Below are 26,486 nucleotides of genomic sequence, written 5' to 3' on the forward strand. Positions count from 1 at the left end.
CTTCAAATATTGCCTCCACTTCCAAGCAAGGTGAATTTTTCAAGATGGTGTCAGTTGTTAGACAACACTTAATACAACGCCTTTTCATATTTCCAATAATTGATTTTGATAATAATATATAATAAATTCATTCAATTTATAAAGAAATTTATGGGAAAATATTGTATTACATAATGTCAGTTTGACAACGATCACAGCGGAAAGGCTAAATCATAAGAAATGTCAGTCATTTATGATAATTACGTCACTTGTCATTTTATAGTGGTGTCCAAGGCAGGTATGATTTTTTCAATTGTACATTTTAAAATATAGAATAAAATTTAAACAATAGATTTAAAGGAATTAATAAAAAAGATTGTTGTAATTTTATTCTCTTAACTGTGCGTTTTTTATACGAGAATTTAATTTAATTACAAAAACTTGTACCAATTGATTACGTAAATGCATGTACATCTAGTAGTAGGCTGTGTAAATTTTTGAAAGACAATGTAATATTATTGAATATACACTAACAACACTAGTCAGTCGTTGATTTTGTAGTTGTTTGGATTGTTAGAAATGGCTAACAAAAAAGTTGCAACTATGAATAAAAATTGGTTTACTGCAGTTCCTTTGGACTTCGTAGAAGTACTTAGGTATTATAATAATTCATTTTAAAAAATGAAAGAGGAAAATAGTTTTAAAATTTCGCAAAAATATGACCTAGGGGTGCCCCATACTATTAAATTTCATCAATAAAATTGAGTTATACTGTATTATTTCTCAAATTATGAACAAGTTCTCTATTTCAGAAATAAGATTAAAATGGCAGATCGAGTAGAAAAAATCTCCAGACCCATGAAATTCCCTTATACCTTCAGTGCCAAACTTGCACAATTCCCGTACAGACACTATTTCAAGAATCAATGGATCTGGAAATACTATGCTATCGCTGTTGTATGTTGTATTCCTGTATTTAATTCCATCAGCAAGTTAGGTGAGTATATTATCAAGAATGATTAATTTTTTTCCATTGAAATTGTAAATGTTTGTTCCAAATTGTATTATCCTAGAATTTATTACTCTCCACTTATATAAATTTTTGAGTTAAGATTTTTATTACATAGTTTGTTCAACGTTTTCACATAAATTAAAGTCAGTTATGATAAGAAATTGTGACTGAAATGCTTCTTTCAGCTAACTCTCCTGAAAATGTAGCTAAGTGGGCTGAAATCCGTAGAAAAGAGGCTGCTGAACATCATCACTAGGCGCATTTTTTCTCAATTAGTCTGTCAAGAATTTTTTGTTTAATTTAATTTCTATTAAATAAATGTAGGTCATACACTTATGTTTGTTTTATTTCCAGCCTTTAGTTTCCTATTCTCCTTTTCATCATATTTTTCTTAGGCATTCCAATGAAAAATAAGAAACTTAATATTATAGTTGATAGCTCATTAGTTTGAAATTTTAAAAAAAACATCAAAAATTAAAGAATTTAGAGAAAAGGAATTCACAATAAAAAAAGTCCATCTTGTATTGGTATTTAGATGGTGTGAACAATTAATATTATTGATATTTAATTACTATTAAATTGACCAACAGTGGGAAAGCTGGAAACACCTTATGATTTGAATAAATTAAAACTGAATATACTATCCCTGGACACGAGAACAATAAAAAAAAAGGATTCAGCAAATCATAAATTTATTAAAAAGTAATAGAATTTGATGTCAATTCTTATCCAAGAAAGCACAAAGAATAGAAGCAGTTACAAATTGAAATCATTTTTGGTTTATATATATTAAAGATAAGAACCGGGTCGGAAAAATGTGATGGCTGCAGTCCTCAACTGAGTTCCAAGTGCTGGAGTTGAATTTGGTGTGTTAATGGTGGTACACTGTTTGGATACTTGGTGGTAGTCAAACTCCAACCTGGCAGTTGTAGAACTAGGAAAAAAATCAAATGAAAAAGGAAACGGGAAAACAGACTGGAATTACTAAACAATGAACGAGTAGGTAGAACAGATCTGGATAAAAAAGAGCTTATGCTCTAACATATACAATGAATTAATATTTTCTAAAACAGAAACCATACAGGAATCTATTTTTTTTTGGAATATGTATTATCGTCTCTATTACTCCCAGGTGGTTGATAACACGGCAATGACAATGACTTTATGAACGTTACCTCCATACTCATGTTTTTATTTTAATTATAAGGATCATTGAGGGATAGAAATAGGCTGAGTAGTTCAGTCAGTTGATTGGATTTTCTAAGCAACGTCTCTTTGAACTACTCATGACCCAAAAACTTTAGATACGATTATTGAGTAAAACTTAAGCAACTAGCAAAAACTAAGCATCGTCTCTTTGAACTACTCATGACCTAAAACCTCTACATACGATTATTGAGAGATAGGAATAGATTGAGTGTTCAGTCACTTTATTGGTTTTTCTAAGCTACGTTTATTTGAACTAGTCATGACCCGAAAACTTTAGATACGATCATTAAGGAATAGGAATAGGTTGAGTAGCTCAGTCAGATTATTGGATTTTCTAAGCAACGTATCTTTGAACTAGTCATGACCCAAAAACTTTAGATACGATCATTGAGGAATAGGAATAGGTTGAGTAGCTCAGTCAGATTATTGGATTTTCTAAGCAACGTCTCTTTGAACTATTCATGACCCAAGAACTTGAAGGGTAGGAATAGGTTGAGTGGTTCAGTCAGTTTATTCCAATTTTAATCATGTAATATTGAATCTAAACAGTACCAGGTGATAACTTAAACCATTTTTTGAGCATTTCTATTATAGGTAGAGTTAGTATATAAATAAATTCCTAGAAAACTTGTTGCGTTACCATTAAATGGCTCTTCAGATCACCCATACTCAGTCCATGAGCAATCAGTGCCAACAATTGTTTTTGTTTAGAAACAGGTGACAGAACATTTCGTGTTTCGTGGACAGAAATGACTCAGTAATGCTTACAATAATTAATTTACTTTCGTATTACTTACATATTGATTTAATTGTTTTGGTTGGAAAAATACAGACATTTTGATACAATTTCCAGCATTTGAATTTATATTATTTTTCTTATCAATAAGTAATTAATCAACGTTTTCATCACCAGGACAATAAATCTTTTATCAATAATTACCAAACGTTCAATTCAAAGTTTTTGATAAATATAGGTAAGTTCATTATTATTATAAAATCAAATATTGGACAACTGAATTTCAATTTTTACAAATTCAAATAAATCGCCAGTAATTTTGCACTACCAGGCAGATATATTTTCTTATGGGAACCTGAGCTGCATTTCTGTTTTCAATATGTTTATATATGTTTTAATTTCGGTTGAGGTATTTTCATAGTGAATATATCTTTTAGACGAAAAGTATAAGTATTGGAAAACTGAAATGACCATTATTATATGTTAATTGCACGTTCCCCATCCCAAATTGTTTTTTCCCCAGCATCCATCTGCAAAGCTACGTGGCCAGACCAATTCAATTCTAATTTTTTAATTTGTTCAATTGCGTCAGTAATACCTGATATTTGGTGGGTAGGTATTCGGAACTTTCTTTCTAAGCGAAGGGCCTAGCATCGTTATTTTCATTTTTCTCTGTACAATGCGTATTTTATTCACAAAATATTTTGTGAGCGCGAGGGTTTCCGTACCGTTTGATCGCATGCTATAACTAGATTCCTATTTGAATCCAGGATTTTTTTTTAATATAATGTAATTTTGTGTTTAGTTTATTTTATTGTTTTGTTTATTCCCTAATATTATTTCTGTGTCGATTGTTATTATGCCTTATACGGTATTTAGTTTATTGCATGAAAATCTGTATTTCTTCACAATTAATCAGAAATTTCTTCGATTTAAGGACATTTTAACTTTTACTTTTATAGTTTAATAAAAATATTTGTCTATTCCATGCAACGTGAAATTTCTAAGAATTTATTCGAATGTTATCAAAAAATGATAGCTTTTGAACTTAGATTAAGTAATATTATAAACCGAGAACCAGTATTTCTGTACCATTTTAGAGCTAAAACTAAAATGTCGTCATTAGAAAAAGGTAAAATTATCTCTGGCACTCAAATATCGAGGTAAGTGAATTTTTTCTTAATAATGAAATTTAATGTCAAATATTATTTTCTGTATTTACTTATATGAAAAAAAGTTTTACATTACAGCCTTTAATGTAGAAACTAAAGAATTTATTAATAATTTTTTAACATGTTTCACAACATATCGCAATTACGTAGTTATAAATTCCGTTTTTATTATTTAAATGATATACTAAAAATATTAAAAACTTATTCAGGATCAAAATTAAAGTATTAAAATCAAATTATTCAGGTTTTTCGATTTTTTGTTTTCCACTTATACATGTTTTTATTCTTTAGTTAAAATTCTTTGTGGGTTTTGTAATATTCGAAACTTAGTTTTAAAAACAGCAATCATAGTTGCTTCGTGACATTGTCCAATAACTTCATAGAATTGAGGAATTTTTTGACGTTGATTGTTCTTAAGAATATTTCTTGATATTTTTTTAGTCTGTTAATCCTACTTCTAAAGTTTAGAATGTGGGATGGCTGAAGTTGCCAGATATCTTCGTCTTCTATTTCATACTCTTCTAGGTGTAGTTCTGTGAAGTTCCGCAACCAAATATGCACACGCATTATCTGCTAGGTCTTCAGGTGCTTGTTGAGTCGACAGTGCTTCGATAGAACTCCTGTTGATATTCGTAGATTATACTTACTTAGGTTGATACCTTCAACAGATCTACTCTGATTATAGTTTCACAGAAAAGTCTGAGCCCCTACAGGTTGTCCCAATAATTGGTTTTACTCCTATCTACCTTCTTTTTAGTGCGTTTTCCATTGTTCTGTAGCTGATACCACAAAAGGGTTGGGGTCCCATGAAGGGCTTGTCTATCCCCGCTTTAATCACTCGATGCTCAGCCCTTGAATTTCTACATGTCTTCCTTATAGTATTTAAACTTTCAGTTGAAAGGTAACGTGTGTTACGTTACATTAGAATTTCTCTTTCATGATTGAATTGTTCAGATTTCTAGGTGTATATTTTGATATTAATCTTAGCTGATGCCTACAGCGTTAGTTCAAAATAAGGACGATCCCGCTGCGAGTCAAAACATTCCTTTAAAATTAGTTTTGCTTCTTATAGAGATATTATCCAACAACTGAAAGATGTAGTCACTAAGATGAAAAATAGTTTACCAAATTTCCAACCAGGTTTAGCGATTGTTCAAGTTGGAGATAGGGAAGACTCTAACGTCTACATTCGTATGAAAATAGAGACAGCCGCTAAAATTGGTATAAAAGCTCGACATATTAAATTACCAAGAACCATAACTGAATTGGAAGTAAGTGTCTTTACTATTTTCCTACTTTCCGTTTGTTGATATTTCTATATTAGATGAATATTGTATTTATATTCGATTCTTACATTTTGGAGATTAACTAGTACCACTAAAAACTGTCGAAGAAGTTGGTGATAGTACTGAAACACTCAAATAATGAATAAGATCAGTTAATTTCAAATTTATTTGAAATATATTACAACTACATAAGAGATATACAGCGACTAATAACTAGTACTAAACGTTACTGTTCAGAGATTATTTCGTAACTTATTAAATACTACAATGTTGCCAGCTTAAACTGTACCAACTTAAATTCAATTCTGATGTTTACAGCAAAATAAATTCCAAAAATATTTTCTCACATAAATTTTGTCTTTTAAAGCCCAATGTTTTGGTCAATAATCGTATAAAACAAATGATACTTAGATATGTTTTATCACGTATTACAGTACGTATCAAAATTGAGTTGCTACTTAAGTTTTGTGGGTTACCTTTAAGGAATTCAGATTGCAATTTTCACTATAATACAAGGAGATGTACCTCATCTTCAAATATATTCAATAAAATTTGAAATATATACCCAGCCTACTACAAGTTGGCAAATACGGCCAATTTTGTTTCCATAATAAAAGAATACGGGATAACCAGGAGTGATTGATTGCGAGAATTGGTCAAGTGTAACCCAAACGTTTTGGAGAGTTTAACATTTACAACTAGTACTTATCGTTGTTCAATGACGATGAAAATTTTCTCTATCAAGTCATAGATCGTTCACGTTAGTGGAGATGCTGATTTGATATGAAAATATCACTTAAGTGCAAAGAGACTCTCCCAAATTTACATTTGCTACTAGCTATTCTTATTTGGATACCTTACAGTGGCTCTTTCCTCAGTTGGAAGAAGATCGATCAAAGAACCACTATCAAGTGACCATACACGGTTAAAAAACAGGATTGAAGCACCTGTTCTGTGAAGTGAACTCAACTAGGTGGTGTATTTATTTAGTACACACTGTATAATTGTTGTCACTTGACCTTGCAATATAGAAAAAATAATTATGTGATAAGTTTCTTATTGATATACTTATTTATATATTTAGTAATTCCAATCAAATTTCATAACTAACTAATTAATTTCGTAAAATGGATTAGAAAAATTTTATCTTGATCTTTAGTCAGTGAACTAAAGTAAAAATATATCAACCATGACTTTTAATTATCTGAGGAACGACGGAAGAATCATGTATTGGAGATTAGCGCTAAATAAATACCAGATAAACATAAAAATTTGATCTTGTGTAAGTATCTGAAATGAAACATTTGTTCACGTGATTGAAATGGAATAGTATCTTGCGAGAACTGAAACTGTTCCTTAATTAACATGTTTAATTATATATTTGAGACTTGAAAACTACAAAGAAAAGAACAACTACGACAAAAAGAAATATTTCGAGATAGTTAAATACAATAAATGTATGTAAACGAATTTTAGCAAAAGTTATTTCTAAGTTATCATTAGTAACACAATTTCTGTTTCCAAAGTAATCTGAAGTGAAAAGTCGGATATCTGAAGCACTGAATATTTTATACGAACGCGTTCATCATATAGTTCACGTCAATTTGGACATGAGAAAAATTGCTGCAAAATGGATCCCCAAATGTTTGAATGTTGACCAAAAGCGTGCAAGAGTAGAAGCATCGCATTCAATCTGTGCTCGATTTGAAAACGATGTAGACTTCTTAAACCGAATTGTTACTATGGATGAGACTTGGATACATTTCTACGATCCAGAAACAAAGCAACAATCGATGGAATGGCGACACTCTGGTTCTCCAAGACCTAAGAAGTTTCGTCTCAAAAAATCTGCTGGAAAAGTTCTAGCTACAGTTTAATTCAGATTAATGAGAATACTATTCGACATTACTGACCACTCTACGGGAAAAATTAAAGAGAAAAGACGCGGAAAGCTATCCAAAGTGTTCTGTTTTTGCAGGACAACGTCCCTGCATACCCTCAACTGAAAAAAAGTTTAAAAAGTCGTAAATTTTCTTCCAACGAAGAGGTAATAAAAGCTTTTGAGTTCTGGTTTGCAGAGGAAGAAGAAACATTTTTTTTTAAAGATCTAGAGACGTTGCAGGTTCACTGTAATAAATGTATCCAATTAAAAGGAGAATATGTTCAGTAATAAAATATTTTGATATTGAAATTTTGTTTGGTTCTTTAGTATTCAGATCCATCAAAATTCATTGAAAAGAAGTAAACAAGAGGTCGTATACCTAACTAAGATACTGAATAGTAAACGCCTGCAGAATAAGCATGAAAAGAAAATAACAGTTAAATTAAAAATGGATCTAATTGTGAGACCTCTCACGTATTGAACTATTGCTTAGGGTATCGAATCTGTTTATGAAAGACAACTCTTGCTAGACTGACTATAGCAGTATTTCTGACCCTCAGATTACCGCATATCATGATATCAAGACCAAACATAAAGGGAATATTGCAGAAAAAATACTCCTTGGCTAGTCAGTAGCAGGAATCCTGCAATATGTTATAAGATGTTTGATAAGAAATAGAGTTTTGTAAAGAAATTCAATACAGAATATAAATGGGATGAGCACACCATAGCTACAATCTGTAAAGAATAATAATCATGTCCGATGTCCAAGCAAACATTGAATGCCGTACTTCTGTAGTTGTGGGTACCAGAGTACATTGGAAAAGAAAGAAAGGAGACATTGATAATCAGTGAATTAGCACTGATACAATATTGGGGAAAATTTATAAGAAATAAACGAAAAACATATAAATCTATCAAGACAACATTGTAGAGTTAAAGCAAGCAAAAATACTACTACGAAGCCATCATTAAAAGTGATATGAAGAATGCATTGACCAAAATAAATGTACATCAAGAGTCTAAACGGAAGTTCTAAGAAGACATTGTCACCTAAATAGATACCTTAAGAAATAGAACTAGTAGATTCTTTGGGATGTAAAAGGAAAGATCCATCCACATACCGATCGAATGCAATTCATTAAAAAATCTCGGAAACTCGGCAGATGATAGACAAGATCAGTTATGAAACTATTAGTTTCAAAAACTGATCCAAGAAATTGAATGGATAAAGCCTTATATGAAATTATAATTTTAGGTACTTCATAGAGTAGAAGAATTAAATAATGATCCAAGCATTCATGGTATCATTGTACAAATGCCATTAGAATCCGACAATAAAATAAACTCTAATTTAGTAACCGATGCGGTGTCGCCACAAAAGGACGTTGATGGGTGAATATCTTTTATTTATTGTTTGATATGATTAATTAGTTGTTATTAGGTCAATGTTTTAAGTTCACTTTAATCATCTTAAACACATACTTTGAATAGAAAAACTGATAAATTATTGTAACGTTTAGATTGAATACGGTTAATGAAGGTAAAGTGGCTATTGGAGAACTATCATCGTTTCTCCCGTGTACTCCGAATGGTGTAATTGAGCTTATCAAAAGAACCGGAGTTAACATAGCAGGAGCTACCGCTGTGGTATTGGGAAGAAGTAAAATACTCGGTACTCCAGTCGCTGAACTACTTAAATGGAATCACGCTACAGTCACAGTGTGCCATTCCAAAACTAAGGATTTAAAAGGAGTGGTAAGTCAATTTGTCATGACTAAGATTTACTTCATAATTTAGATACGTATATGTTGGTAGATACTCATAATTTCGAGTCTTCCGTCTTGGAATTTTGTAACATCAAGGATTAACACATTGTGTCAACTTGTTTCTGCAGCAGTATCTCGTTTTTGCAAAAACCTTGGTGCAATAATTTTCCCATACTTTTTGGGATCTAAATATCATAATTTTTAAGCTATTTGCTCATATATAGATGACATAATGATGAAGGAATCATATGTAATAATTCGTCAAAAAATTGGTTTCTGAATTTAGAATTTTTTAATAATTCTGCGACGCCGTTCTCCCTCCTTAGCAGAGCAAAATGTGACACAAGTGGCTTTTGGAATCTCTCTTACCAAATCATAAAAACATTCGAATGACTGAAGTCTAGAATATTCTATGTGAATTATTTTCCCTCCAAACCTATTTTCTTGCAAAATTTGAATCTAAAACCATATATTCGAGATAATAGGTGCCTACATCATAAATAACTTGTAAGAATAAATGTTAAATTTTCTTTTTTTAACCTTTTTTAACTGATCGTTTTTTCTTCATTTATTGTAGGTGTCCCTACCATTATAACTGTCTTTTTTCTTTATAATTATTTCATGTGACTAACACACAGATGGCGCTACCATATGACGTTTATGAAGTACCAACTTTCAAAAGACTACGTGTGAAATTTCATGACATTTCGATTAGTCAGAAAAAAGTGACAGCCATTTAAGTGAAGCTACTTTAGGTTTTTTTTAAAACAATGGATTCAAAACAATTTTCTTGTGGTAATTTATCATTGCTTCTTGATGAAAAAAATAATTTTTACACGTAATAAATCAGATTTTTTGCATCGACATGCGACAATGGATGAAACATGGATCCATCACCGGACTGCAGCCGGTGAACCACGTCCAAGGCACAGTAGTCAGCTGGGAAGGTTATGGCTTCAGTATTTTGGAATACGCCTGGAATATTATTCATCCACTATCTACCAAAGGGAGAGAATTTCTGTAGCGAATACTACATAAAGTTGTTAGATAGTTTAAATGCACAAATCAACGAAGAACGACCTCATATGTCGAAGGAAAAACCACTGTTTCACCAAGTCAATGCACCGATCCACAAGTCGATGGCAACGGTTAAATTAAACAAATTACACTTTGAATTGCTTCCTCATCCACCTTATAGTTCAGGTCTGATCCCCAATGACAACTGGCTGTTGGCCGATCTAAAAAAAATGCTCGCTGTTAAGAAATGCAGATCAAATGAGGATACAATTGCAGAAACTAAAGCTTATTTTGAAGCAAAAGACAAATCTTTCTACACGCACGGCAACGAGAAGTTGCTTTTGAAGGAGGTTGCTTTGATGAATAAAATCGATTTTTGGCTTGTGCGTCATACTCACAAAACTTCTTTAATCATGAATTTAGTGTTCATGGCGTGATACTGCGTATTGGTTGTTGCAATTCTTTTATTTATATCTGTCCGTTTTCTCCTATCATTGTTCTTAGATATTGTTAGTGTTTAACTTGTTGCAGTGTATCTGAGTCTCCCCAATCACCTTTACTTTTGTTCTTGTTCATTTCTGTTACTTGCTATTAGTATAACATAATTTGCAAATGCTCCCTCACTGATGTTAATTCATCCTCATCAATTATTTTATTTCTAAACTGAATTATACAACACAATTTTGAAATTCCTCTAGGCACTGTTGGTTAATTCTTATTTGCTAGGTTCCTTTTTTTCCTAGCGATATTTTAATTACGTCTTAGGTTTTGATTCCTTTTTTCTTATTTTGGTTTCTGTACTTTGTATTTTAGTGCCAGAAAGCCGATATATTAGTTGTTGGTATAGGACAACCTGAATTAGTAAAAGGTAGTTGGATCAAACCAGGAGCTGTTGTTATTGACTGTGGTATTACTGCTATTCCAGGTAAGTCATGAAACTACTCTTCGTTTACTGTTCAATGTTCTTCAATGTTTACATTTAAATCGCTAATATAATGTGTAAGATTGTATTGCTTATTACGTGACCTCAACTATTCGGAGAGGCAGGGGAAGTATGTCAATCGGTAACCTGGCTCTTGGTAATTTAGTCGCTATGGAGCATTTCTTGGGAGCGAACCGTGCGTGAAGTATAAAAAGGTTAATTCTTGGTCATTTGAATGATGCGCCAGGCACTTGACTGAATGAAAAATAGTTGAAGAGTTTGAAGAAACTTTATCAGTACTGGAAAAACCAAAATCTGGGCGCCCATGGTCTTCTAGTCTCGAAAACGTATAAAGTGTTCGTGACTATTTATTCGGGAGCTTGCTGTTGGCTTAAACGTGTATGGATCATCATTTTTTCGCATTTTACACAAATATTTAGGGCTGCGCCCTTACAAAATACGGTTGGTGCCTCATTTTATCAATATCTTATTTTCGGGTGAAGCTCATTTTCATCTTAATAAGCAAAATTGCCGTTACTGGAGTACAACCAATCCAAAACACAAACATCAGAAACCCCTACAATCGCCCAAAGTGACTTTTTTGAAGATAAAAGGGGGCGCACAATTGCAGTGAATTCAGAACGATATGTGCAGATGTGCTGAACTGCAAAATCTTGAAGGTTATAGCCAAAGAAAATGGTTCCAGCATATCAGAGCAACTTCACACACTGGCAAATTGATCTCCAGAAAAGGTGACATAAGATGGCCTCCCCGCAGTTCCGATTTTAGATCAATGGACATTTTCCTGTGAGGTTATGTCAAATCTAAAGTTTACGCTAACAAACTGACCCAGAATTATTATTATTATTCCAATAAGGTACGGGCAGGGACCCTAAGATCCATAAGCCCTGAAATATACTATAAATATTACAAAAATTAAAGTAATTAAAGTACCAGTCTATTCTTAAAAATATTGACAGACGGTGCCGTTACAATATCCTCAGGTAGATGATTCCATGTTGAAAAAACACGATTACACAAAAAACGTTGCCTTGTCCGGCAAGTGAATATTTCTTTATTCAATTTCCATCTGTGTCCTCGAAGCCGATTATCAGTGTCAACATTAAATATGTTTCTTAAGTTACCATAATTGTAATTTAAAATGCGATAGGTGATTATCATATCCCCAAGAAGACGAAGGTCGGTAAATCCATTATATTTAGTCTTTCTGTATAATTAGGTCTTGTACATCCGAAGGATAGTCTGGTTGATCGATGCTGAACTTTTTCGAGAAGATCTTTATCCCGCACTAGTTCCGGATATCACATTCCGGATACTTATAACATGTTCGGACCAACTCAAATCCGTAGTAATTGTAACACCGAGATCATTATAAGAATTTACTTCATTTAAGGCGTTACCGTTTAAGAATGATGTATGTCTCGGATTGTTTTTGCCTAAGTAAAGAGCTACACACTTATCGGCATTAAGAGGCAACATCCAGTCTGAGCACCACTTAGAATCCAAGTCTTCTTGAAGATTTATATGAAGAGATGAATCAGCGATAATTTTCGAATCGTCGGCATAGAAAACTTTGTTGCATTGAATATGAAATTGGAGGTCACTTGCGTATATTATAAATAAGAGAAGACACAGTACTGATCCCTGCGGAACACCGCTTAATACGGATTTCTCAGCTGAAAAACAATTTCCTACTTTCACACAGAACTTTCTTTTGGTTAAGAATGAGTCAATTCACTCCAGTAGATCACCTCGTATGCCAATTTGTACAGTAATCTTCGTTTTGGCACTCGGTCGAACGCTTTCGCAAAATCTAGATAAATGATGTCCGTTAGGATTTTCTTGTCTAAAGATTTTTTCCATTCATTAACACACCATCTTTCGAGAGTCACTTGAAGATAGAGACCATTGGGATCAAAGTTAATGGAGTCTGGGTCAACAACATACGTTACGTCGATGACACAATACTGATTACAGATAATATAGATGACCTACAACAACTAATTAATATAGTAGGCGGACATAGCCAAAACATGGAATTAAACATCAATATCAAAAAAACTAAATTCATGAATATCACTAGGGAAGCGAATACGTTTAGAAAATCTAGAGTAACATATAATGGAAAACCTATAGAACGGGTAGAAAAATTTAAATATCCAGGAACATGGCTCTATGAAGAATGGTCGTCGGACGGTGAAATAAAATGCCGAATTGAACAAGCTCGAAGTACATTCATAAAATTTAAAAATGTATTTACATGTACCGACTTTGATCTTGATCTTAGACTGAAACTTGTGCGGTGCAACGTTTGGTCAGTGCTTCTTTACGGGATGGAGGGTTGGATCTTTAAGGCGAAAAACATCAACAAATTAGAGGCATTCGAAATGTGGGTATATCGTAGAATCCTGAAGATACCATGGACTGCCAAAGTGAGGAGTGAGGATATTCTCAGGCGTATCAATAAAGACCGTGAACTCTTTAACATCGTGAAGAAACGAAAGATTGCTATATAATGCGAGGCCATAAATATCAATTCCTTCAGCTGATAGTCGAGGGCAAGATTGAAGGTAAGAGAGGATTGGGACGGAAGAGGATGTCATGGTTGCGGAACGTGAGGCAGTGGACGGGTATACAAGATATTCAGACATCCAGATATCCATTAATGGATAAGCATTAAAAGAAGGAGAAGATTAACACACCAAAGTAGATTCGTCATTGAACGTCCTTTTACAAATCCATGTTGTTGTTTAAGTATTATTTTTTCGATCAAAACAAATTCACTGACATATTCTGAAATTATAGATTCCATAACGTTACAGATGATTGGTGTAAGGCTAATGGGGCGGTAGTTATTGGGGTCAAGTTTATTGCCTTTCTTAAAAGAAAATATTCGTCACAAAATGGCGGCAATCATGGAGAATTCATAGGCAACTTTAGTGCTTAAATTAAACGAATGTCATGATCGCAACGGTTTACATTTTGACTAAGTAATTTTTAAGAAATAAATTTTCGAGTACTTTATTTCAATATATAATAAATATTTTTTCAATAAACTTCATACTTTTCTTAAAATTTTTAAATGTGATCTTCGTTTGGAGACAACTTGTACCACTTGTATACAGTCTTCTATTTACTACATTAGCACCAAAGATAGATTCTAACGTATTTGGTTTTCAGCTTCAACTTTAAACAACAAAATCAAAATCCATGTTACTCGACGGACACTGCAAATAATGTCACTTACACAGCTAGTATTAAATAGAATTTATTTATGTCGTGATCACACCTCGTATATGATAATAATTTAAATAAATCAAGGATATTTAGAAATTCTTTTACGTTCTAACTTTGATCAATCCTATTTGCACTTGTTGCGTAATCGGTTAGCAGGAAAAGAATAATTTATCATTGAGTTTCGTGCTAGTAATATGAACCAATTTCTTAGGAAGGGATTCCATTACGCAATCTGATAGTTAATACCCACAATCAACTGTTTTTTTTTTATATACATTTATCTCTATATTTGTTTACTGAATGCGGGTTTATTGTTTAAACATTGTTGAATATAAGTACTGAGTATGCTAAGTTTAAAGTGTTAATTAGACAAATCGTTTATCACTACTCGTATATAGGAAGTCGTTTATTATCCACTGATAGAAAACTACATTTCTTATCGTTTATTTATAATATAAAGTAGAAGAAAATACAATAAAAACATGGGTAAGTCTTTTTTATTACAACAGCAGTTACGATTTTAATTTTTGTAAATAAAAATTATATGTAACAATGTAAGAAGAAATTTGATTTACGTTATAAGTTGAAATTATTTTGTGAATAATCACATTCGATAAGGGAATGCAAATATTTGTTTGTTGAATTTTTAATTGAGCTAACACTATGACCTATGGACTATTCAACAGTCAGGTAGCAACTTGCATAGTGAGCTAAACCTATCTGGGGGCTATGTGGCTCTTTAAAAAACTTGTAAGTACCGTTTATGGACTGTCTAGCACTTACAAAGGGGGTGTTGGACGGTTTTCTTTGGTTCTTTATAGAAACAGTAAAAGCTATCGGGAGTTCTTCCGATGTTCTTCAGTTGGTCATCATGAAACAGTGTTCAATAAGCAGTAACTCTCCTTAGCTCGTCTTTGACCAAAGAAGGAGCCTTTTGGGACCAGTTGGTGGAATAGGAAAGAAATTCCTTCGATTGTTTCAATTGAGGAATCTTATTCCATGTTTCGGATTTTTTCTCGTTTTTAAGACCTGTGAAAGAGTGTGGTCCTATGGAAGGAATTGCTCGATCATTTTCTCCAGATCATCGCCTTGTTAGACATATGTTTGATTGAAAAATTTGGTGAATTGATGTAATCTCTCTGTTCTATAAATATATAAAAATTCTTTTTCTATTCTATGCTACTGGAAGGTGATTCAATACAATCATAAATGCTAGTTGGCGTCTGCTGTATCTAGTTCAAAACAGTTGTCGTCCATTTTCATTCTACCCATACTACCATTCCACACTATTGTCTATATTTATCAGCAAACACGTTGTGATTTTTTACCATATAATAATCTTTATTGTTACTAACGATAGTTATAAACGAAATAATCATTTTTAATGAAGTGTAAGATATTTTAATTTCGAGTACAATGTTAGAATAAATAGTTACAGTTTGAAACAAAACGAATATGATTTGAAATCACTTCAATTGTAAGCAATAATCAACGTTAGGTGAATGCTTGGTATTTTCCTTCTTACAAAATTATCAATAATTGATTTAGATCCTACCAAGAAGAGTGGTCAACGGCTAGTTGGTGATGTAGCTTACGAAGAGGCTAAAGAAGTAGCATCCCACATAACTCCCGTACCAGGTGGTGTTGGACCTATGACAGTCGCAATGTTAATGAAAAATACAGTAGACAGTGCCCAAAAAGCAGCACAGAAATTAATAAACGGGTCTTGGAATTTAACACCTCTTCCCTTGAAGTTGTTGACGCCAGTACCAAGGTAGATATCAATTCTTTGATCATTTTAGAATTAGTTTCACCCATAAACTGATAGGAAACAAAATCATCTGCTATTTGGGTATTGTCACTTTATATAGGGCCTTTTATTAAACAATGTTATCTTCAGATCTAATTAAATCAAAGAGTGGTATGAATTTATTTTTATTATTTCGTTCCAATTTCCACGGCTGCTTCTCAATGTGGCGTGTTTCTGAAATAAAATTTTCCTTGACTTTGGCTCCTAATTCAGGTTCAATTTGACTAAAAACAAAGGTTATATTGAGGGTCCCCGGAATTAGCGATTAGTTCCTTGTGAAGTGATTATTTTCTCAAATCGCTTGTACATAATGTCCAATGTGGTATGTAGTGGCTCCCTTGTTTAAACTACCTTCCATTAATCATCTTAAAGCGCTAGCCGATGCTAGTGAAAGCCTGGCTAACGTAGCTCTCAAAAAATATAGACCAAAGATGCCTATTGATTCAAATCTTCACTTTTTTGAATGAATTTATCAATCTTGGTTCCCGTTTGGATTGATATCCCAAATTAGACAATTTCATCCATAATTAGAGTTGAAGATAAGTTTCGGATCAAACTAGGATCAGTTTTCAACTGTTTCAGATCCGTTAAAGCGAACACTTTTTGTCTATGGTATGTTTATCTTCACCTCCAGAGTCAGTTGAAGTTTGTACGGGTGAAGGCCGAAGACATAACGTAATATTTGACTAGTTCTGGTCTACGGAATACCGGAGATGTTGTTTGTGTTTTGTCGACTTACAGGTGTTAGTTGAATGAACTAGTGAATTCAAATTTGTCCAATGTTATCATACTGAATCCCTGACACCCAATTTGGTAAATCTAGCTGCAATAACGTGGCTACTACCAACTGTCAAAGTTCGAAAGCCCGTATTCTATTGTAAGCTTCTTATTTGTTTAAACAGTTTTTAATCAGAAAACGGTGGGGTGCATTTATACCCTAAACTTACCATTATCTACCACTTATTACCTAATTTATTTGAATACATCGTTTGATTTACTTTTTACCGTCCCAATGTGGCAATTTCAACAAATTGTTCACTACCCCGAGCGGCTACTTAAGACTTGTTTTATATACACTCTTATCACATTCTAATACTTGTAAAACTGTCATTTGTAAAACTCTATAATAAATCATCTGGAACTCAATTTTTTTTTCAATTTCAAGTGATATTGAAATATCTAGAGCTCAAACACCGAAAGACATTACAGTATTGGCAGAAGAAATTGGTATTTACCAATCGGAAATTTCGCAATACGGAAGTAAAAAGGCTAAAATATCATTAACTGTATTGGATAGGCTCAAAGATCAAAAGAATGGAAAATATGTTGTTGTTGCAGGGTAAGTTATATTTCCTACTTAATACACTGCTCGAAATAATAGTATTTATAACTTGTATATTCATTTTAACAATATAAATATCAAATAACCTTTGGATTAAACATTAGGAGCTCTCCACGGATACAAAATGTTTCCACTACTTCAGAGACTGAAGGTGAACAGTTTACCTTCAATCTCTGAAGATGATAATTTGGTTATCGAAACGCGCGTCAGATAGTGTAATTGTGTATGTTGGTGTAGTTCTTTTCTGCAGCTAGTTTTTTGAGTCTTTGATCCGGAGGTCATGCTTTGCAGAGCTTTAGTGCCGCTGGATTGTCTATGCAGATTTCCACAAGAAATCAAAAAATAAAAATATATCGACTGCTTTTTAACTAAAAAGTAGAACAATCGCTCGCCGACTCTTTGTCCATAGCCTTGTATTGGAGAACGCACACACACGACTAAACAGTCGATGCCCTATTCAGATCGGTTGTGTTTTATCGTTTGGACGATCTTAGAACTATTCGGGTGTTCTCGAAATGGTGGGAACTGTCTTCGTAGATGAAGTCGAGCACTTCATTGAATGTATAGAAAAGCGACCTGCGCTGTAACTCAAGCCGTAGAAAGAATATTTAAATGATAATTAAAAAAAAGGGAGGAGGTGCATCGACAAGGATAAACGATTCCATTGAAATTTCTTTCACTTATTCTGTAAAAGTTAAAAATATTTCTTAGTAACTCTTCAAGTTATCAACGTTTCGTTTTCGCCACAATTTTGTGAGTATTGAAGCGCCCCAACATTTTTGGAGCGCTCTTAGAGCCACAAAAATTAATCAAATTCAAAAAATTAATCCTCAAAAGAAGATCTAAAAGATTGTTTCGAGATAATTTTTTGTTGAAAAAAAATTAAGAGCACTTTTTAGCTCATAACTTTTTAAATTAACGACTTATGACAGAATGTCATATAAACATAATTTTAGGCAAAGCGATTTGCCACAAATTATGTCTTCACAAATTTTTCATACGATGAAAAAAAGGTGTTTGCACCCTTTTTTTCAAGATGGTGGCTGGGGGACAAGAATTGCAACCACATAAACTTGCAGTTAAGCTCCCAATGACCTATCCCCACACATCTATCAAATAAAGTTGTGTTCTCTGAGAAACGCAAGGTAGGGGTCCTAAAAATATAACTTTTCAATGGACAACTAAATAGTTGAGTCGAGATGAAATTGTTGACGTCCATCGATTTCGACTTAATAATGGAAAGTTGTATGTACGCGTCTAGCCTAATGTTTCAGTTCGTGTAAATTCGAAAAATAATCTCGAATTTGAAGTATACCTTCTAAAGTTCTTTTAATTTAGTAGCATGTTCAATGAGTACAGAAGTTATCGAAGCATGAAAGTGACAAATTTTTCATGCAAACTGTTTTCTAACGAACGAAACGATTTCTAACTGTTAGTACTTTGACTTAAGATACGATTATCAATTTTTGCCAATATTTTCCTGGGTTTCAGAATGACACCAACTCCGTTGGGAGAAGGTAAAAGTACGACTCTATTGGGACTGGTACAAGCTTTATCGACTCATTTGAAAAAGAATACTTTTGCTACTATGAGACAACCATCACAGGGTCCAACTTTTGGAATAAAAGGTATTAAGTATAGGGTTGAATTTAGTGTAGTTCAAAATATCATAAGCTGACTTAAAACCAAACGAAGTTATTACAAAGAATCGATGGTAAAAGTACTAATTAGAGTTTAATATTTATTTATATTTAATATAAACTCGATAACAACATGGAATAATTCCATATAGTTATATTATAAGGTTTGTTCCAACCTATCAAAAAACCGTCCTTGGTACGTTGACGATTCTGCGCAATAGAAATTACGTGTTCCAACCCGTTTGTTAACCGTTTATCATTAAAACGCTTCCATTAACCGTACCAAGAACAATCCAGACTAGCAGATTGGATCAAACTTATAAAATCCCACATATTCTGTTCATCTTTTGATAAAAAAAAACGATACTAGAAGTGCATATCCGAATTTGTTCCTTCTTCATTACATCAATTAATAAATTGTCCTTCTTTCAAATCGACTCTTCTTCATCGCCATTGATCAATTTCTTTTTTTTTATACAAAATTGGCACCAACCTAACCTAACCTAACCGTAAACTGGTATTTAGTATGTGAACGCTAGATGGCGTTCGTGACTCGTGAACTATAAGAATAGGAAGATTGTAATGAGAGTTTTTGAGAGTTGACACATCCCCGCACTGCAGGTAACTTCGCAGCGGCGCGTAGTTTCACTACTATTAGACAGATGGCACGCTATATAGATCTCTAAAAAGCCATTCGATGTTTTAGAAGTTTTCTAATTATAATTCGAATAACCATTCGTGAAAAAATCCGGTGTATGCGAAATTATTCTCACTTTGAGGTGTTTTTACAAAGAAAATGTCAAAAAAAAAATTTTTTTCTGCGTGAAAATACAATTTTTTTGAGTTTTTTTAAAATAATTTTATATTGTCAAAAATTAACGTTCCTTACTCAGATTTTTTGTTAACCTCGTATGCCACAGCTCAAATTTTATATCTGATGATGGTATTTCAGATTTTAGAACAAACAGCAATAATTTTTTTCGAAAGTTCTCTCTCTGATATTCGAAAGGTTATAAATAGTTTTAGTAAAGAAGAATATAGGGCAAAAAAGCTTTTTGTACAGTTCTCGGCCTATTTTAGAATATCATTATCGAATTTTAGGTGGTGCAGCAGGTGGTGGATATTCCCAAGTTATACCAATGGAGGACGTGAATCTTCATTTGACAGGAGACATCCATGCAATTACTGCTGCTAATAATTTACTAGCAGCCCAATTAGATGCCAGAATTTTCCATGAAGCCACTCAAAAAGTAAATATATTGTTTTAATAAGCTCTAAGATACGAGGACTATTTGACGAAAGAGTTACCATTCCATTAAAAAGTTTCTATATCACACATATAGCTTCCAATTTTTCCAAACAATAAGGAGTTAGATTAGGTGAATATGTAGGATGAGATAATAGAAGACGAATCGACATGCGCATAACCGTCCATCTTTCGATCAGATTCATATAAAATTTTGACAGACGACACCAAAAACATGGCGAAAACTAAAGATATAATCACTGTAGCGTTGTTAACCTCTGAAAACTCACTCTTTCGTCAAATGTATGAATTAATTTATTATTTTTTCTTACGTATTGTTACGTCGGCAACAAATTGATTTCTTCAAAAACTCGAAAATTAAAATAAATAAATCCGAAATGACTACTGTGGCACAATACGTGAACAAAGCAATATTCAAAATGTTTGAAGAAAAACGTAACAAGTCGAATGGCATGGTACAACGTAAGTAATGTCTCTTGTTCATAGTTAATTTGGGTTCTTTGTGAACATTACAACGCTTGGTTTAGATGCTTCCAAAAATTTTTTAATTGACATCGCTGATACAATACTATTAATCTCCTTTATAACCTTATACTATTGCCCAGTTTATTAAATTAATATACCAAAACTTACAATTTATTTCTTACATTCTTTGTCGAACCATCCACTCTCTTTCTTTTTTATCTGTAGCTTTCTTGATGGTTTCTTCTATGTGTTTCCATTCATTGTAGTCTCTCTATTTGAATTAGCGTTGTTCAAATTTTTTCTGCATATCTTGCTCTCTTTGCTTCATTTTCTATAAATTGTTCCACTTGGATCTGTTATTTTGTTTTCTCTTTCTTTGTAGTTTTTCTTCGATTTCCGCTAATTTTGAAATATGTTCGCTGTCTGTGTCGGCTCCTAGGTAACTACGACATTGTTTATTTTATTCATAAACTCACGTTGATTCAGGCAATAATCTATTTGGTTATAATACTGACCGTAAGGACTCAGCCATGTTCTTTTATGAATCTTCATACGATTTTATGCTAGCAACAACAAGCACCCATTCTCACTCGTTTCCTCATGTTTAGGGTGCTTTCTAATTATTCGTTCTTTCTTGGTGCATGTGTATTTAACATGCTCTCATTTTCTTTTCCTACTTTGATCTAGAAATAGCACATCATTTCTGATATTGCCTTAAAATGTTCTACCGATGCTAGATCCTCTTTGGCGACTATGAATATTGTTCTTAGCATTCGTGATTTTGGCGAATTCAGTTGTGAATTCACCAGTTTGTTTCATGGCCATTTTTTCTCGAGATCATAACAAAAGAAGTCCTCAACTTCCATGCTTATGTTTCTAACATTAGTTTGTAATTTTAAATTCACTATTTTCTATATTTAAACGTCACAAAATAAATTCAAAACGTTATCACAAGCTGTTTTAATAATAAAAGCCGCTATTGAACTAAGCAGAGCTAATATTTTTCAAAAAATTGTGAAAGTGAACAAAAATTTGTTTGAAATTCGCTTACGAAACTATTTGAGTGCCACAGTATAAGTATGACATTAAATGATTTATTATATGCATATGAAACTACTAACAAAAAAGTTATCATTAATGGACTCATCTCGATGGTGAGCTTGTTCATCAGCCAAATTGTCGACAAAATGAAATAATGCAGACAGACTTAGGCATTCCTGCCCTTTGGTCTATTCCCATTAACAACTTCGGGGAACCCTTTTTTTCCTGCCCAAAACAGAACTATACTCGACATAATTATATTTTCTATCTAATAAAAAAAATATTTAGTTCCATTTATTTTGGAAATTTTATGTTTAAGGATCAAGCTTTGTACGACCGTCTTGTTCCGAAGATAAAAGGCACCAGGAAATTCTCCAATATTCAATTGAGACGTCTGCAAAGATTAGGAATCAACAAAACTGATCCAGATAGTCTTACGTCAGAAGAAAAAACAAAATTTGCTCGGTTGAATATCGATTCTAATAATATTGTGTGGAATAGAGGTAGATCTAAAATTTTGCACTCCGTAATTTTCAATAGTAATTACATAATTTTGTCAATTTTAGTTTTGGATATTAATGACCGTTACCTTCGACAAATTACCATTGGAGAATCTCCCACTGAAAAGGGTTTAACACGAAAAGAAGGTTTCCAAATAAGTGTAGCTAGTGAAATTATGGCTATCTTAGCTTTAGCCACAGATTTAGGTGACTTTAAGCAGCGATTAGCGAATATGGTAGTAGCTTTCGATAAAAACAACAAACCTGTTACCGCTGATGATTTAGGGGTTACCGGTGCTTTGATGGTGTTGCTTAAAGATACTATTGAACCTACTCTACTTCAAAGTTTAGAAGGTTCTCCAGTTTTCATGCACGCTGGACCTTTTGCCAATATCGCTCATGGTTCCAATTCTATAATAGCCGACAAAATTGGTTTGAAATTAGTTGGAGAAGATGGTATACTTGTAACTGAAGCTGGATTTTCATCAGATATTGGTAAGTTTTGTATGAATTAATTTTGACATAACACTATCCAAAATCTCACTCAATATTATATAGTATACATCCTCCAGGTATGGAAAAATTTTTTGATATCAAATGTAGAGCGTCTGGTGATGTTCCAAATGCTGTGGTACTAGTAACGACTATTAGAGCTTTGAAAATGCATGGTGGTGGTCCACCAGTTACCCCAGGTGCGCCATTGGCATCTGAATATACTGAAGAAAACTTGGAATTGTTACGCAAAGGAATTCCTAATGTGCTTAAACATATTAGCAACGCCATTAAATTTGGTCTACCGGTAGTTGTGGCAATAAATCATCGTCAGTAAGTATAATTATTTCAATTTGAAGTTCTGGCTTGTTTCTTAAAAGTTTTTGTCGATTAATCGTCTCGATTTCAGATCTCTTTTGATTGAAATTGGTTTTCTAATAGATAAAAATTTTAAATTACCACTTAATTTTTATTTATTTAATCCTAACCTAATCATTTTGTATCACACGTGATAAAAAAGGCAATAAAAGAAAAATCTTACATAGAACTGGGGCCTGTCAAGACACACGTCGTGCGCATGAGCTCTTCCACACTTAGAAAAGATCATGTATATGTATAATATAATTTTATATTAACATATGAATATTCAAATAAAAATCTGTTCAACTTCAATTAAAAAATACTTAAAATTAAGACGAGTTATGATTAAAAAATATATACATTGTTGGTATATCATATATCTTCTTATTGTAGAACTGACACAGATGCTGAAGTTGAATTATTGAGAACAGCTTGCAAACAATCTGGTGCATTTGATGCCGTGGTTTCCAAACACTGGGCACTCGGTGGTAAAGGAGCCATCGATTTAGCCAAGGCTGTTATCGATGCTACTTCACAATCGAGTAATTTCAAATTTTTATACGAACTTAATCGGCCAATTAAAGAAAAAATAGAAATAATTAGTCGTGAAATGTACGGTGCTGGTGGAGTTTCTTACACAGAAATTGCGGAGAAGAAAATTAAACAATACGAAGAGCAGGTAAATATATGTTGAATCTAAATGAACCCTGAACCATATTTGAGTAACAACAAACTTACTCTTAATGTATCCAAAGCACTTTGAATGTTATGTTTTTGACGTTCAACGCGTAACAAGTGGAAAGTTCAACGTCAAGAGCGCGATCATTGTGCGTTATACCAGTTTCTCAACAGGTGAACTATCTTTGACATTTATGATTGTCTAGAACACGTCATGCTCGCCTCCATTCTGTTTACCACTTCAAAGATGTTGGTGTTACATTTGATAGTAAATTAAACTTTGTTGAGCATGTTAATATTATTCTTAGTGTAGCCTTTAGAAACCTCATATCAGAATAAATAATATTCACAGAAGTATGTTAAATATATGCAGTTCAGGTCTAAAAAGATTTAACCACCAGAAGAAATACCTCAACACACACTGTTCCAACGCTTTAACTTAAATGATCTAGCGATTAGACATATGTGTTTTTCTTTGATATTCCTTCACAAAATTGACTGTTCAGAATTGCTAAGTCATATAACTCCTCGGGTTGCCATTCGGTCCCACTCTTTATTCCACTTTCCAGGTGCTAAATTGTTCAATTTGTTAACTCTTATGTATGTCTTTTCCACCATTTAATAGGCCCTTAGGCTATAGGGTGGTGTAAATAAATAAAGTTTATGCGTCCCCACGACAGTAAAACATGTACGCATATGCTGTACTACCCATACATAACACTAGTTAAATATATAACGGCTGGTGTAACACTAATGAGTGATGTTTATCTAGGGTTATGGAAATCTTCCAATATGTATGGCAAAGACACCTTTATCCTTGACGGCAGATCCATCAATTAAAGGCGCACCAACAGGATTCATCATTCCAATAAGAGATATGTCCATATCAGTAGGAGCAGAGTTTGTAATTCCATTGACAGGAGAAGTGAGTATTATTATTTTATTATTAGACATTTTATATTTCATCCAAAAGTATGTATGTTGTTAATATATATTTTTTTTCAATTTTATTTTCAGATAACAAAAATGCCTGGATTACCAACACGACCTGCTATATACGACATTGACTTGAATATTGAAACGGGAGAAATTGAGGGTCTCTTCTAAGTTCTATCAAAAATACATTTGGAAATACCAAGGCACATCCATATACTAAATGTTTCAAGTCTTAAAGAAATAAATAAAATTGTTTTCATTTATTTACTTATTTATTTATACATAACTATTTAATTTTAACAGCTGCTCGCAATTTGGCAGATCTACTTCTAGGATTATTCTCTACTTCTTCATACTTAGGTGTTATAACGTGTTGATGTAGCATTTTCCACTGCGGTTCCATGATATGTTTGACTATTTCCTCGCTTACAGAAAGTGATTGGTTACTAAACCTTAACGGAAGTGGATTAACAGTATGTCCCAACATATTTCCAGTTAAGTGTCTCTTTACAATTGTATCTTCTAATGAATGAAACGTAATCGTTACTATTCGACCTCCTAACTTCAAATATCTGTGGGCTAGAATTAATCCATAATTCATTTCATTCAATTCGTTGTTAACAAAAATTCTAAGAGCTTGGAAAGTTTTTGTAGCTACATGCGTTTCACGATGTAATTTATCCAATCTGAAATCTTCTATACAAACAGATTTTACTATATCTGATAATTCTTGTGTTGTCGTTAGAGTCTTGAACATATATCGTGCTTCTACAATGGCTCTAGCTATTTTTCTAGCTTGCTTTTCTTCACCATATGTTTTGATTATTTTGTAAAGATCCTCTTCTGTTGCTTTAGCAACAACATCTGCTGCTGTTATAGAATCTTGAAATAATAGAAAATTACATTTATTATGTAATTGATATAAAGTTAATGAAATTATTAACCTTAGTATGAGAAGATAGGGATGTCTGGTACACTTTTACTTATTCAATTTAGCTGTAGTTTCAAAAACAAGGTCAATTCAAAAAAATCTTGTTTTATTTTTTATTATTTATATTTACTTTAGTATCAATCAAAACATATACAGTTCTTTAAGCTAATGGGATGTTTTCGTAGTATATAAGCTCTACTTTTTACTGCGTAAAAACACTCATAAAATAATATGTAATTTGTTAGAACTTAAGAAAATATATATAAAAGGAAATATAAATTGTTACCTGGAAATCTATTCCCATCCATTCTCATGTCTAGAGGACCATTTTCCGATATGGAAAAACCTCTTTTTCCATCATCAAACTGCATAGATGAACATCCAAAATCAAACAGTATGCCATCTATCGAATTTTGTGGTATGCCTTTAGATTGAAGTAGCTTAGGTAAATCAGAGAAACGTCCAAGTAATGGTACTACTTGATGAGGAAATTCTTCTGCTAATTGTTCAGCATAATGTGAAGCCAAGGGATCTCTATCAAGAGCTATTAGTTTTATTTTTGGGGCACATTCTAAAATACGACGACTATGACCACCAGCTCCGAAAGTCATATCCATTACTACATTTTTATTTGAAGGTTTCAAATAACTTAAAACTTCCTCTATCATAACAGGGATATGAGGAAGTTTTTTTATATCAGCAGAACTTTGTTCAGGTAATGTACTAAAGCATCTTAGAGATCTACATTTCTTAATATATCTAGCAAACATAATTGAATACTT

At 32.8% G+C, this 26,486-nt stretch overlaps 3 protein-coding genes across 4 annotated transcripts; 2 read left to right on the top strand and 1 right to left on the bottom strand.

Annotated features, from left to right (window-relative positions):
• The first annotated feature begins 136 nt into the window (after nt 1–136).
• LOC130891198 (uncharacterized) lies at nt 137–1,325 on the top strand. Of its 2 annotated transcripts, none has more exons than XM_057795801.1 (3): nt 137–277; nt 792–976; nt 1,177–1,325. In XM_057795801.1, exons 2-3 carry the CDS (start codon nt 805–807, stop codon nt 1,245–1,247), a joined length of 243 nt encoding a protein of 80 aa, XP_057651784.1. In that variant the 5' UTR covers nt 137–277; nt 792–804; the 3' UTR covers nt 1,248–1,325. The 2 variants fall into 2 exon arrangements, with proteins under 2 accessions (XP_057651784.1, XP_057651783.1); XM_057795800.1 differs by lacking the exon at nt 137–277 and adding an exon at nt 307–635.
• Nucleotides 1,326–3,843: 2,518 nt separating this feature from the next.
• LOC130891139 (C-1-tetrahydrofolate synthase, cytoplasmic) lies at nt 3,844–25,036 on the top strand. The gene is made up of 15 exons (XM_057795721.1): nt 3,844–4,099; nt 5,181–5,379; nt 8,535–8,671; nt 8,800–9,034; nt 10,876–10,987; nt 15,791–16,016; nt 17,218–17,391; nt 18,886–19,022; nt 20,136–20,284; nt 22,127–22,310; nt 22,374–22,802; nt 22,880–23,132; nt 23,553–23,838; nt 24,610–24,762; nt 24,855–25,036. Exons 1-15 carry the CDS (start codon nt 3,924–3,926, stop codon nt 24,942–24,944), a joined length of 2,940 nt encoding a protein of 979 aa, XP_057651704.1. The 5' UTR covers nt 3,844–3,923; the 3' UTR covers nt 24,945–25,036.
• Nucleotides 25,024–26,474, bottom strand: LOC130891140 (probable methyltransferase-like protein 15 homolog). Its single transcript, XM_057795722.1, has 2 exons — nt 25,991–26,474; nt 25,024–25,655 (listed from the first exon to the last, which is right to left on the bottom strand). Exons 1-2 carry the CDS (start codon nt 26,472–26,474, stop codon nt 25,060–25,062), a joined length of 1,080 nt encoding a protein of 359 aa, XP_057651705.1. The 3' UTR covers nt 25,024–25,059.
• Nucleotides 26,475–26,486: the final 12 nt, after the last annotated feature.

Source organism: Diorhabda carinulata, chromosome 3 (assembly GCF_026250575.1).
Source record: "Diorhabda carinulata isolate Delta chromosome 3, icDioCari1.1, whole genome shotgun sequence".
Taxonomy (NCBI): Eukaryota; Metazoa; Arthropoda; class Insecta; order Coleoptera; family Chrysomelidae; genus Diorhabda; species Diorhabda carinulata.